This window comes from Leucoraja erinacea, chromosome 8 (assembly GCF_028641065.1).
Source record: "Leucoraja erinacea ecotype New England chromosome 8, Leri_hhj_1, whole genome shotgun sequence".
Lineage (NCBI taxonomy): Eukaryota > Metazoa > Chordata > Chondrichthyes > Rajiformes > Rajidae > Leucoraja > Leucoraja erinaceus.
Window position 1 is genome coordinate 1,817,252 of NC_073384.1, and position 13,369 is coordinate 1,830,620.

The window sequence follows — 13,369 nt, forward strand, 5'->3', positions numbered from 1 at the left end:
GGTTGAGACCCTTCTTCAGACTGATGTGGAGGTGAGGGGGAGGAAGAAGAAAGGAAGAGGCGGAGACAGTGGGCTGTGGGAGAGCTGGGAAGGGGATGGGAAGGAGGGAGGAAGCAAGGACTGAATTCTACCCTCAAAGTTAAGATATTTCCTCTTACTCAGACGGAATTAGCCGAACTATTATTCGGTAACTGCTCCCCCTGTTGCCAGACGTGTCACCTGGAAGAAACACCTTTCCCAAATGTACCCATTACGTTTAAATGGGAGCTTCTTTCATTCTTCTGAACGCGTGAGAATAGTCTCCACGGTCTCCACTCACACGGCAAGTCAGCCATTCCAGGAACCCGTTGGTAAACCTTCACTGGGCTTCTCCTGTGGGCAAGCAGGCCAAAACTACACAGGTGCGGCCCCACTCAATGGCAGCAAGACATCTTTACGGCATACCATTTGCCTTCCGAATTGCTTGCTGCATCTGCATGTTGGTTTTCAACCACTTGTACCCAAGGAGTCATTGGGCACACCGAGACAGATTGGGAAATATTAATACTGTGTTGTAATTAACTGCTTTCAGGGAAGTGATCCCTGCACTGGCTGCCATCCGATAGCCGGTGGGAAGGTTATTTCATACGAGCCTGTACATGAGGCACCTACATTGTCGCACAGAGTTGAGCCAGCTCTTGGCATCGCCAGCAGGTAAATTCTGCAATCTCTGTGAATTTCACCACCAATTCACCACGTAATGAATTAAAGTGATAGATTTAGAAACATAGAAAATAGGTGCAGGAGTAGGCCATTCGGCCCTTCGAGCCTGCACCCGCCATTCAATATGATCATGGCTGATCATCCAACTCAGTATCCTGTACCTGCCTTCTCTCCATACCCCCTGATCCCTTTATTAACACAAGGGCCACATCTAACTCCCTCTTAAATATAGCAAATGAACTGGCCTCAACTACCTTCTGTGGCAGAGAATTGACTGCTAATGGTCCGACTAGCTTTGTAACTCCAGAATTCCTGTTGAATCTCACATGGATAGTATTATATAATTTCATGCAAGTTTGATTTACATGTGGCCCAATGTGGATCAAATTGAAAAGGGCCGGGAAGAACACACCCAAAATGTGGAAAAAGTAGATAGAGGCTGTTAATTGTGGAGTACGATTGGAACTTATGCTTTGAACACTGGAAAAGATTTTAAAATAAATGTTTATGTTCCTAGAAGGTCGATTTTCTCAAACACAATGTGGAATTTCACATTTCTCGAGCAGGAACTCTGCTCCAAGTCGCTCTGAATGCTTGGACAAGCATAAGCAAGGACAGGAAGCGAGCAAAGTTGAGACACCGGTTTTGGATTGCTCGTGGACACACATTTCATGTAACAATTTCATAAAGAAAAACTAAGAATTTTAATACATTACCTTCAGCTCAAAGCTGAGTATCTGGCAGTAGGCTGCTACAACCATACAAATATACACCAGATCTGCAGCAACTAAGAGTTGCTCATTCATTTCTCTTTCCGTTACCAAGCCTGCAGAGACGCCCAGATCTTCAGGAAGGACGTTTGCTCAGACATGTCGAAGCTCTGCTGACACACTATCTGTTATTGTGCAACAACAGGCATGAGGAGGAATGCTGGATGCACCCAGACCACAACAGCAGGAAGTCAGCAGCTAAGGGATAGTGTTGCATGAACCCAGAACAGGTGATAACCATCACGTCCTGTCACGTGTGCTTGGGGAGGTGTAGTCATTGGAGGGGGGAGTGGTGTAACTAACTCCAAACAAGAGGGGGGGAGGGGACACACAACCAGGGTCAGAAATGGTGGGGGTGCAGCACTTGACAAAAGGGGGTGGGTGAGGACAGAGCACCTGTCTAAAGGTGGGGGTGAGGACAGAGCACCTGTCAAAAGGTAGGGGTGGAGCACAAACCCTGCCAAACCCGCAACTCTACACTGCATCATTTTCTAACATAATGCCATCTATCCTGTAGCTGGGGGAGCAGATCTGTACAAAGTATCCCGAGTGTGATCACACACAATGACTTGAATTAGAGGGGGAGGTTGTACAGGCTGGGCCTATTTTATTTGAAGTGTCGGAGGCTGATGGCTGAACATTGAAGTGTACATTTCATGAGCAACACGGATAAAATGAATACTCACAGTCTTTATCCCAGGGTAGAGGATTCCAAAACTAGAGGGCACAGGCTTACGGTGAGGGGGAAGAGATTTAAGATGGGCAACTTTTTCCACTCAGGAGGTAGTCTCCATCTGGAATGAGCTGCCAGAGGAAGCTAGAGTAGCTGTAACAATTATGACTTTTCAAAGGTATTTGGATAGGAAGGGTGACGAGGAACATGGGCCAAATAATCTTTCCAGTTTAATGACATCCTTCCTATAGCAGGGTGGCCAGAACTCCAAGCGTGATATCACCAATAACTTCTGCAGCTGCATTACTATGCCCCAATGTTGTACTCAATATCCTTCCCAACGAGGGCAAACATGCCGAACATCTTGTACGCTGGTCTCAACCCGAAGCGCCACCCATTCCCTCTCTCCAGAGATGCTACCTGGCCTGCTGAGTTACTCCAGAATTTTGTGTCTAACTTCGATTTAAACCAGCATCTGCAGTTCTTTCCTACACATCTTGTACGCTGCTCTGCCCGAATGTGTTGCCATGTTCAGGGCCCTTGTACTTCTCAGTAGTTCCGCTCAGGTAAGCTTACAACCTAAAAGTATAATAATTGAATTATCCAATTTTTGGTAACTAACCTACAAGTAATGTGTAGGAAAGAACTGCAGATGCTGGTTTAAATCGAAGATAGACACAAAATGCTGGAGTAACTCAACGGGACAGGCACAGAGGCAGCATCTCCTGAGAGAAGGGACAATAACCTACAAGTAATCAAGGTGTTCAAGAAGGAACTGCAGATGCTGGAAGATCGAAGGTACACAAAATTGCTGGAGAAACTCAGCGCTTCCTTCCTTTCTCTCCCTCCCACCTAATCCCAGTTCCCCACAAGGATTCACACCTATTTCCCTGCCCCCTTCCACTTAAACCCTTCCTCTGGCATCACAATTCGTAACTCTCCAATCCTTTTGTCACACGTCTTCTGTCTTTGCATCTCTGGCCTTTGTCCAACCATCTGTCCTCTCTATCATTATCTACCTCTGGCTTCGGTGTCGGAAACAAGGAGCTGGAGATGCCGGTTTACAAAATAAGACACACACAGAGTGCTGGAGTAGCTCAGCGGGTCGGGCAGCATCTGTGGAGACCAGGGAGAGGTGACGTTTCATGTTCTACACACTGTCCTTGCTCTCTACAGACGCTGCCTGACCCGCTGAGCTACTCCAGCACTCTGTGTCACCTCCCCCAGCCCGGGCTGCAGCGGGTAGAGGAGAGACCGGGCCCCCAGTGTCACTGTCACCCTCGGGACTCGGGCTCCGGGCTCCGGCCCCCCCCTTGCAGGCCTCAGGCCTCGGGCCCAGCGGGCGCCAACCCAACCCAACCCCCACTTACTATTCGGGATTCATGGTTGACATATCCTGTGGGCGCGGTGCTGTGCGGTGCGGTTCGGTGCGGATCAGCGCGGGCTGCTGCTGCTGCTGCTGCTGCCCCGGTCGGGCCGTGGGTGGCGGTGACGGTGCTGAAGGGGGGACGCGGGGCCGACAACAGCGAGTCCCGTCTGTCACTGCCCAAAATGGCGGCGCCTCCAACCCGGAAATAACAAGCGGCTGGTCCCCGCGCCCCGCGGCGCGCCGGGAGTTGTAGGCTGGGTGACGTCAGCCCGCATCGCCACCCAGCGGTTCCCGGCACGTCGCGGACTACAACACCCAGGGGGCACAGCGGCCCCATGACGTGGCTCATGCCCCGCGGCACGCCGGGAGTTGTAGACTGATTACGTCACTCGCCCCGCCGCCCAGCGGAGGGCGCGGCAGTGCGGACTCCATCCCCCAGAGGGCAATGCGGTCCATCTGCAACCCTGACGTGGCTCACGTCCCGCAGCACGCCGGGAGTTGTAGGCATAAAACGTCATGCCGCATCGCCAACCAACGCAGGGCGCGGCTATTAGGACTACAACTCCCAGAGGGCACTGCGTCCTGGCCCACCAACACCCCAGCTTAGCATTAAGTCAGCGGTGAACACGTGGCATCTCCTGCCAGCCACTGTATCAAAGAGTGAGTGATACAGTGTGGAAACAGGCCCTTCGGCCCTACATGACATAGGAAATATATTGTCATGGGTTCAGAGAAGATTGTAATTGTAATTGTAATTGTAAATCTTTATTGTCATTTCCTGAGTATTCGCATACCCAGAGGAAACAAAAAAACGTTGCTCAACCAGTGTCCATTCAGTTTGCATTAAAAAATAAATAAGAATTAAAATTAAAAAATACATGTCATGAACAAATTTAACACTCTACTAAACATTCAACAGCCGTTCCAACCGGCAGCGGCACAACAGTGGCTCTGCTGCAGTGTGGGGGTTTGTGCGCGATACTTGGCAGGGGGCAAAGTCCATTTAACAGTCTTATAGCCTGTGGGAAGAAGCTGAGGAGCATCCTGCTGGTTTTGCAGCTAATGCTCCTGTACCTCTTCCCAGATGGGAGGATGGAGAAAATGTCATGCGATGGGTGGTAAGGGTCTTTGATGATGGAGATGGCTCTGTTGATACATCTCTTCTTGTATATGTCCAGCAGGAAGGGGAGTGGAGGGTGTGAGCCACAGGGAGAGGTTGAGTAAACTGGGTCTTTATTCCTTGGGGCACAGGAGGATGAGGGGTGATCTTATACAGGTGTACAAAATCATGAGAGGAATAGATTAGGTAGATGCACCGAGTCTCTTGCCCAGAGTGGGGGATCGAGGACCAGGCGACATACATAGAGTTCAAGGTCAACGGGAAAAGATTTAATAGGAATCTGAGGGGTAACTTTTTCACGCAAAGGGTGGTAGGTGTATGGAACGCCAGAGGAGGAAGACAAAAATGCTGGAGAAACTCAGCGGGTGCAGCAGCATTTATGCAGCGAAGGAAATAGGCAACGTTTCGGGCCGAAACCCTTCTTCAGACTGATGTAAGGTGGGGGGAGAGAAGAAAGTAAAAAGGAAGAGGAGGAGCCCGAGAGCTGAGGGAGAGATGAGAAGGGGAGGAGACAGCAAAGGCTACTGGAAATTGGAGAATTCAATGTTTATGCCACTAGGGTGCAGACTGCCCAAGCGGAATATGAGGTATTGCTCCTCCAATTTCCGGTGGTGCTCACTCTGGCCATGGAGGAGGCCCAGGACAGAAGGGTCGGATTCGGAAAGGGAGGGGGAGTTGAAGTGCTGAGCCGCCGGGAGATCAGGTTGGTTAATGCGGACCGAGCGTAGGTCAGCTGACATCTAGAGCAGCGGATGCAATAGATGAGGTTGGAGGAGATGCAGGTGAACCTCTGTCGCACCTGGAACGACTGCTTGAGTACTTGAATGGAGTTGAGGGGGGAGGTAAAGCGACAGGTGTAGCACCTCTTGCGGTCGCAAGGGAAAGTGCCCGGGCAGGATTGGTGCGGGATGGAAGGGAATAATTGACCAGGGAGTTACGGAGGGAGTGGTCTTTGCGGAAGGCAGACAGGGGGGGAGATGGGAAGATGTGGCGAGTGGTGTGGTCACGTTGGAGGTGGCGAAATGACGGAGGACTATTTGTTGTATGTGGCGGCTGGTGGGGTGAAAGGTGAGGACGAAGGGGACTCTGCCCTTGTTGGGGGATGGGGAGAGAGAGCAGTGTTACGGGGTATGGAAGAGACCCTGGTGAGAGCCTCATCTATAGTAGTAATAATAATAATATATTTTATTGTCATTGCACATAAGAGCAACGAGATTTGGTATGCAGCTTCCATCCGATGTCATAACATAAATAACTAATACAATTTAGATTTAGATACCCCGAGAAGATGGGTTGTAAAAACAACAGTAAAATAGCCAAAACTGTTCAAACGGACTAAAGTGCAGATGTGTCAGTGCGACATGACCAACCGAGGGAGACAGTACAGGGGGGATGGGGGGTACTCAGCAGGGCCGGTTCAGAGCCGCTATAGCTCTGGGAATGAAGCTGTTCCTGAGTCTGGAGGTTCGGGCGTAGAAGGCCTTGTAACGTCTGCCGGAGGGAAGTCGTAGGGGAGGGTAACCCCCGTTCCCTGAAGAATGAGGACATCTCCGATGCCCTGGTGTGGAACACCTCATCCTGGGAGCAGATGCAGCATAGGCGGAGGAATTGGTAGTAGGGGATGGAGTCCTTACTGGAAGCAGGATGGGAAGAAGAGTAGCCAAGATAGCCATGGGAGTCAGTGGGTTTATAGTGGATGTCGGTCAGAAGTCTTATCACCTGTGATGGAGATAGTGAGGTCAAGAAAAGGTAGGGAAGTGTCGGGAATGGTCCAGGTGTATTTGAGTGCCGGATGGAAGTTAGTGGTGAAGCAGGTGAAGTCAGTTAGTTGTGTGTGGGTGCAGGAGGAAGTTGAGGCTGGGATTATTCCATCGTTGAAGAACCAGTTACACAAGTACTTGGATAGAGCAGGTCACGGTGGCGCAACGGTAGAGTTGCTGCCTTACAGCAAAATGCAGCGTCAGAGACCCGGGTTCGATCCCGACTGCAGGTGCTGTCTGTATGGAGTTTGTACGTTCTCCCCGTGATCTGCATGGGTTTTCTCACAGAGAGTAGTGAGTCTCCAGTGTGGAATTCTCTGCCTCAGAGGGCGGTGGAGGCAGGTTCTCTGGATGCTTTCAAGAGAGAGCTAGATAGGGCTCTTAAAGATAGCGGAGTCAGGGGATATGGGGAGAAGGCAGGAACGGGGTACTGATTGGGGATGATCAGTAATGATCATATTGAATGGCGGTGCTGGCTCGAAGGGCCGAATGGCCTACTCCTGCACCTATTGTCTATTGTCTATCTTCGGTTTCCTCCCACACTCCAAAGCCGTACAGGTTTGTAGGTTAATTGGCTTGATAAAAATGTTAAAAAAATAAATAAACGTCCAGTATAAAATTGTCCAACTTCCAGTGCTGAGTGATGCCCTACCGAGAGCTTTTCAGCGTACTACATCCAGATCCAGATCCAGGTTTGGAGGGATATGGACCATGCGCAGGTAAGTGGTATTAGTGTAGCTGGGACATTGTGAACTGTGTGGGCAAGTTGGGCCGAAGGGCCTATTTCCACACTGTATCACTCTATGAATGTGACCTGTCCTATCCATGGACCTGTGTAGGAAGGAACTGCAGATGCTGGTTTAGAAACATAGAAAATAGGCGCAGGAGTAGGCCATTCGGCCCTTCGAGCCTGCACCGCCATTCAATATGATCATGGCTGATCATCCAACTCAGTATCCTGTACCTGCCTTCTCACTATACCCCCGATCCCTCTAGCCACAAGGGCCACATCTAACTCCCTCTTTAAACCGAAGATAAACACAAAAAGCAGGCAGCATCTCTAGAGAGAATGAAGAGGTTTTGTTTCGAAGAAGGGTCTTGACCCGATATGTCACCCATTCATTCTCTTCAGTGATGCTACCTGTCTCCAGTTACTCCAGCTTTGTTTGTCTATCCATGCACCTGTCTAACTGTTCCTTAAAGGTTGGGATAGTCCCTGTCTCATCTACCTCCTCTGGCAGCTTGTTCCATACACCCATCACCCTTTGTGTGAAGAAGTTACCCCTCAGATTCCTATTAAATATTTCCCCTTCACCTTAAACCTATGTCCTCTGGTCCTAGATTCCCCTACTCTGGGCAAGAGACTCGGTGCATCTACCCGATCTATTCCTCTCATGATTTTATAAACCTCTATAAGATCACGCCTCATCCTCCTGCGCTCCAAGGAATAGAGTCCCAGCCTACTCAACCTCTACCTGTAGCTCAGACCCTCAACCCTAAATTTTCTCTGTACCCTTTCCAGCTTGACAATATCTTTCCTATAAAATGCTGCCCAGAACTGAACACAATATTCTAAATGCGGTCTCACAAACGTCTTGTAGAACTGTAACAGGACCACCCAAACTCTATACTCAATACTGGGTATGTCAAGTCAAGAGTGTTTTATTGTCATTTGTCCCAGACAGAACAGTAAAATTCTTACTTACAGCACAACAGAATATGTAAACATAGTACACTGTAAACAATAAAACAAAAGTGAAAAAAAGTTCAGTGTGTGTATATATACGTATACACACACATATACATATATAGACAAAGTGTTCAAGAAGCGTGTTGGAAGGAAGTGCAGATGCTGGTTTACACTGAAGAAAGACACAACATACTGGAGTAACTCAGCGGGTCAGGCAGCATCTCTGGAGAGAAGGGCTGGGTGACGTTTTAGGTCGACACCCTTCTTCAAACATATATACACACATATATATATATATATACACACACATTAAAAACACCCAAGAAATAATAGTGCAAAAAGACAAAACAAATGCCCCAAAGTCTATGTAGATCAGAGGTTATTTAGTGTTTAAGAGGGAACTGCAGATGCTGGAGAATCGAAGGTTACACAAAAAAGCTGGAGAAACTCAGCGGGTGCAGCAGCATCTATGGAGCGAAAGAAATAGGCAACGTTTCGGGTTTCGGCCCGAAACGTTGCCTATTTCCTTCGCTCCATAGATGCTGCTGCACCCGCTGAGTTTCTCCAGCTTTTTTGTGTAACCAGAGGTTATTTAGTGTTTAACAGCCTTTGGGGTAGAAGCTGTTCCTGAACCTGGACGTTACAGTTTTCAGGCTCCTGTACCTTCTTCCCGATGGCAGTGGTGAAATGAGTGTGTGGCCAGAGAGGTGTGGGTCTCTGATAATGCTGGCTGTCGTTTTGAGGCAGCCACTTCTGTGAATCCCTTCTGGTCAATACGCAGCACACTTTTGCAGTCATAAGACGCAAGTCAAAGAGACACAAAGTGCTGGAATAATTCAGCGGGGGGCAGGCAGCATCTCTGGAGGACAATAGTCTGGATTTAACAAACCACAATCGATGAGATTGAGGACTGGTGGTGATGTCATCCGCTACGACAATCCCTGACACCGTGGTATGTCCCGCAAGGATGCGTTCTCAGCCCCCTACTATACCCCTGAAACACTCCTGACTGTGCAGCAAAATAGCAATGGTGATGACAAAGTGCCACGCCAGATGAACCACGTGGTGGTGGAAGACCAGCCGGACAACTTAAACTCGTGTTTCGAGAAGAAACAGATATTTCACAAGCTGCCTCCTTGAAAGACACCGAGAAAAAGAGAAACGAATTATGGAACCAGGTTAATTGAGAAACAGAAGAAGCTAATGGAATCAGACCAGAACGGGATCAAGGTGAAATCTAATATGAGCCAACTATGGAACCTTACCCAGGAGGTTGGCAAGAAACAAGATGTACTGCTGTGACCAGAGCCCTCTTGGAAAGTACGCAGAAGACACACCCAGAGGGATGAAGACAAGAAGAAGATGCTCAATGGTTTCATGAAAAAGGCAGAGATCTTTTCTGAAATTATTATTCATAATTTCAGAGGTTATCTGAAATGATGTCACAACGTACAAGCTTAGAAGCTGGAAGTGCGAACCAACAAGGTGCCAGAATAGAAGATGAAATTACACAACGAGATAATATCTCCAATATATCTTCACGAGGATTAAGACATAAATCTGGTTCTTCAGCCAGTTCGGTATAGGGGGGCTTCTGCTCGAATGGAGAGTTAAAGCTGAGCTAGCTGCTCTCTCAATAGAAGCGGATGCCATGAAGAAGAAACATGAGATCGAGCGGGATGAAGAAGAGATGAGATGAGGTAAGGACCAACTGGAATTAGACACAAAGTTGGCGGTGGCCAAAGCAAAGAAGGAGCTACTGGAAAGTGAAGGGTCGAGATGCAGCTCTAGATCGTCAAGGACGATGAGTTCTGGACCAAGAAGAAAAACTGCTCAAAGTGAATTGGCAGTTGGACTGCCAATTTTTACTAGAATGTTGCCTGGGTTTCAGCAACTAAGTTACAGAGAAAGGTTGAACAAGTTAGGGCTTTATTCTTTGGAGCACAGAAGGTTAAGGGGGGACTTCATAGAGGTTTTTAAAATGATGAGAGGGATAGACAGAGTTGACTTGGAAAAGCTTTTCCCACTGAGAGTAGGGAAGATTCAAACAAGGGGACATGACATGAGAATTAAGGGACTGATGTTTAGGGGTAACATGAGGGGGAACTTCTTTACTCAGAGAGTGGTAGCTGTGTGGAATGAGCTTCCAGTGAAGGTGGTGGAGGCAGGTTCGTTTTTATCATTTAAAAATAAATTGGATAGGTATATGGATGGGAAGGGAATGGAGGGTTATGGTCTGAGCGCAGGTATAGGGGACTAGGGGAGATTATGTGTTCGGCACGGACTAGAAGGGTCGAGATGGCCTGTTTCCGTGCTGTAATTGTTATATGGTTATATGGATCAATTCCACAATCAAGGTCCACCGGATTTCTAGGCTTTGAAAACCCATTGGAACAGAGGAAGACGGGTAAAACTTCATCTCAGCAAATGGGTGCTAGATTGAAACCAATTACTATTGGAGCGTCTGTGGATGCTTGAGACAAACCAATAGCGGACCTGGTGTACAGGCTCGAGCAAGTCAGTTTGAAACACAAAGGCCTGTATATTATAATAATAATAATAATAATAATTTTATTTATAGAGCACTTTAAAAACAAACATAGCTGCAACAAAGTGCTGTACATCACTAATCATTGACAAAAAAGTTAATACACACCAAAAATAACAATCAAAAGAAATAGTAGGAAAAGACAAGTAAAATAAAGAAACATCAAAAACACCACAAACAGAAGCAAAGCCTCAGGCATGGTCAAAAGCCAGGGAGTACAAATGTGTTTTAACACTGGATTTGAAGATATCAACAAGTGGAGCCAAGCCAGTTATCAGGATGGATTATTGGCACTGTTGAATAAGCAATCTGAATTCAACGAGATCATAGCTCAACAAAATATCTCTCTCATTCTACCACCAGTAGAAATTCCTAAGTATGGTGGAGATACTTTGCAGTATGAAGTTTTCGTCAAGGCATTCGAAGAAATATTAGAAACTAAAGTTATGGATGAAAAGGTGCGCTTACGATTTCTGGTGAAGTACACAAGTGGAAGTGTGAAAGAGCTTGTAGAAAGTTGTCAGAAAGAGCAAGGCAACCACGGCTATAAAAATAATAATAATAATAATTTTATTTATAGAGCACTTTAAAAACAAACATAGCTGCAACAAAGTGCTGTACATCACTAATCATTGACAAAAAAGTTAATACACACCAAAAATAACAATCAAAAGAAATAGTAGGAAAAAACATGTACGTTGGCACCAACGATATAGGTAAAAAAAGGGATGAGGTCCTAAAGGATGAATTTAGGGAGCTAGGAGATAAGCTTAAAAGTAGGACCTCAAAGGTAATAATCTCTGGATTACTACCAGTACCACGGGCCAGTCAGAGCAGAAATAGGAGGATATTGCAGATGAATACGTGGCTTGAAAAATGGTGCAAGGGGGAGGGATTCAAATTTTTAGGGCATTGGAACCAGTTCTGGGGGAGGTGGGACCAGTACAAACAGGACGGTCTGCACCTGGGCTGGAATGGAACCAATGTCCTTGGGGGGGTGTTTGCTACTGCTGTCGGGGAGGATTTAAACTAATGTGGCAGGGGGATGGGTACAAGAACAGAGGGGCAGGGGGGTGTAAAATGAAGGTAGAAGCAATAGGTAGCAAGGTGAAAAGTAAAAGTGGCAGGCAGACAAAACCAGGGCAAAAATCAAAAAGGGCCACTTTTCAACAAAATTGTATAAGGGGTAAGAGCGTTGTAAAAACAAGCCTGAAGGCTTTGTGTCTCAATGCAAGGAGTATTCGTAATAAGGTGGATGAGTTGAACGTGCAGATAGCCATTAATGATTATGATATAGTTGGGATCACGGAGACATGGCTCCAGGGTGACCAAGGCTGGGAGCTGAACATCCCGGGATATTCAATATTCAGGAGGGATAGAGAGAAAGGAAAAGGAGGTGGGGTAGTGTTGCTGGTTAGAGAGGAGATTAACGCAATGGAAAGGAAGGACATTAGTTTGGAGGATGTGGAATCGGTATGGGTAGAGCTGCGAAACAATAAGGGGCAGAAAACGCTGGTGGGTGTTGTGTACAGGCCACCTAACAGTAGTAGTGAAGTTGGGGATGGCATCAAACAGGAAATTAGAAATGCTTGCGACAAAGGCAAAGCAGTTATAATGGGTGACTTCAATCTACATATAGATTGGGTGAATCAAACTGGCAGGGGTGCTGAGGAAGAGGATTTCTTGGAATGTATACGGGATAGTTATCTAAACCAACATGTAGAGGAACCAACGAGAGAGCTGGCTATTTTAGACTGGGTATTGAGTAATGAGGAAGGGTTAGTTAGTAGTCTTGTTGTGCGTGGCCCCTTGGGCAAGAGTGACCATAATATGGTTGAGTTCTTCATTAGGATGGAGAGTGACATTGTTAATTCAGAAACAATGGTTTTGAACTTAAAGAAAGGTAACTTTGAGGGTATGAGACGTGAATTGGCCAAGATTGACTGGCAATTAATTCTAAAAGGGTTGACGGTGGATATGCAATGGAAGGCATTTAAAGACTGCATGGATGAACTACAAAAATTGTTCATCCCAGTTTGGCAAAAGAATAAATCAGGGAAGGTAGTGCATCCATGGATAACAAGGGTAAGGGAAATCAGGGATAGTATCAAAGCAAAGGATGATGCGTACAAATTAGCCAGAAAAAGCAGCATACCGGAGGACTGGGAGAAATTCAGAGACCAGCAGAGGAGGACGAAGGGCTTAATTAGAAAAGGAAAAATGGATTATGAAAGAAAATTGGCAGTGAACATAAAAACTGACTGCAAAGGTTTTTATAGATATGTGAAAAGAAAGAGATTAGTTAAAACAAATGTAGGTCCCTTGCAGTCAGAAACAGGTGAGTTGATCATGGGGAACCAGGATATGGCGGACCAATTGAATAACTACTTTGGTTCCGTCTTCACTAAGGAAGACATAAATGATCTGCCGGAAATAGCAGGGGCCCGCGGGTCAAAGGAGGTGGAGGAATTGAGTGAAATCCAGGTTAGTCGGGAAGTGGTGTTGGGTAAATTGAATGGATTAAAGGCCGATAAATCCCAGGGCCAGATAGGCTGCATCCCAGAGTACTTAAGGAAGTAGCTCCAGAAATAGTGGATGCATTAGTAATAATCTTTCAAAACTCTTTAGATTCTGGAGTAGTTCCAGAGGATTGGCGGGTAGCAAACGTAACCCCACTTTTTAAGAAGGGAGGGAGAGAGAAAACGGGGAATTACAGACCAGTTAGCCTAACATCGGT

At 46.9% G+C, this 13,369-nt stretch overlaps 1 protein-coding gene across 1 annotated transcript in view; it reads right to left on the bottom strand.

The window, feature by feature from the left end:
* LOC129699243 (ras-related protein ORAB-1) overlaps positions 1-3,772 on the bottom strand; it is a 29,429-nt gene extending 25,657 nt beyond the window's left edge. The window contains exon 1 of the mRNA XM_055638862.1: positions 3,516-3,772. Within this exon, the coding sequence (XP_055494837.1) occupies positions 3,516-3,538 (23 nt within the window). The 5' untranslated portion in view covers positions 3,539-3,772. The remainder of the gene's footprint in view (positions 1-3,515) is intronic.
* Positions 3,773-13,369: the final 9,597 nt, after the last annotated feature.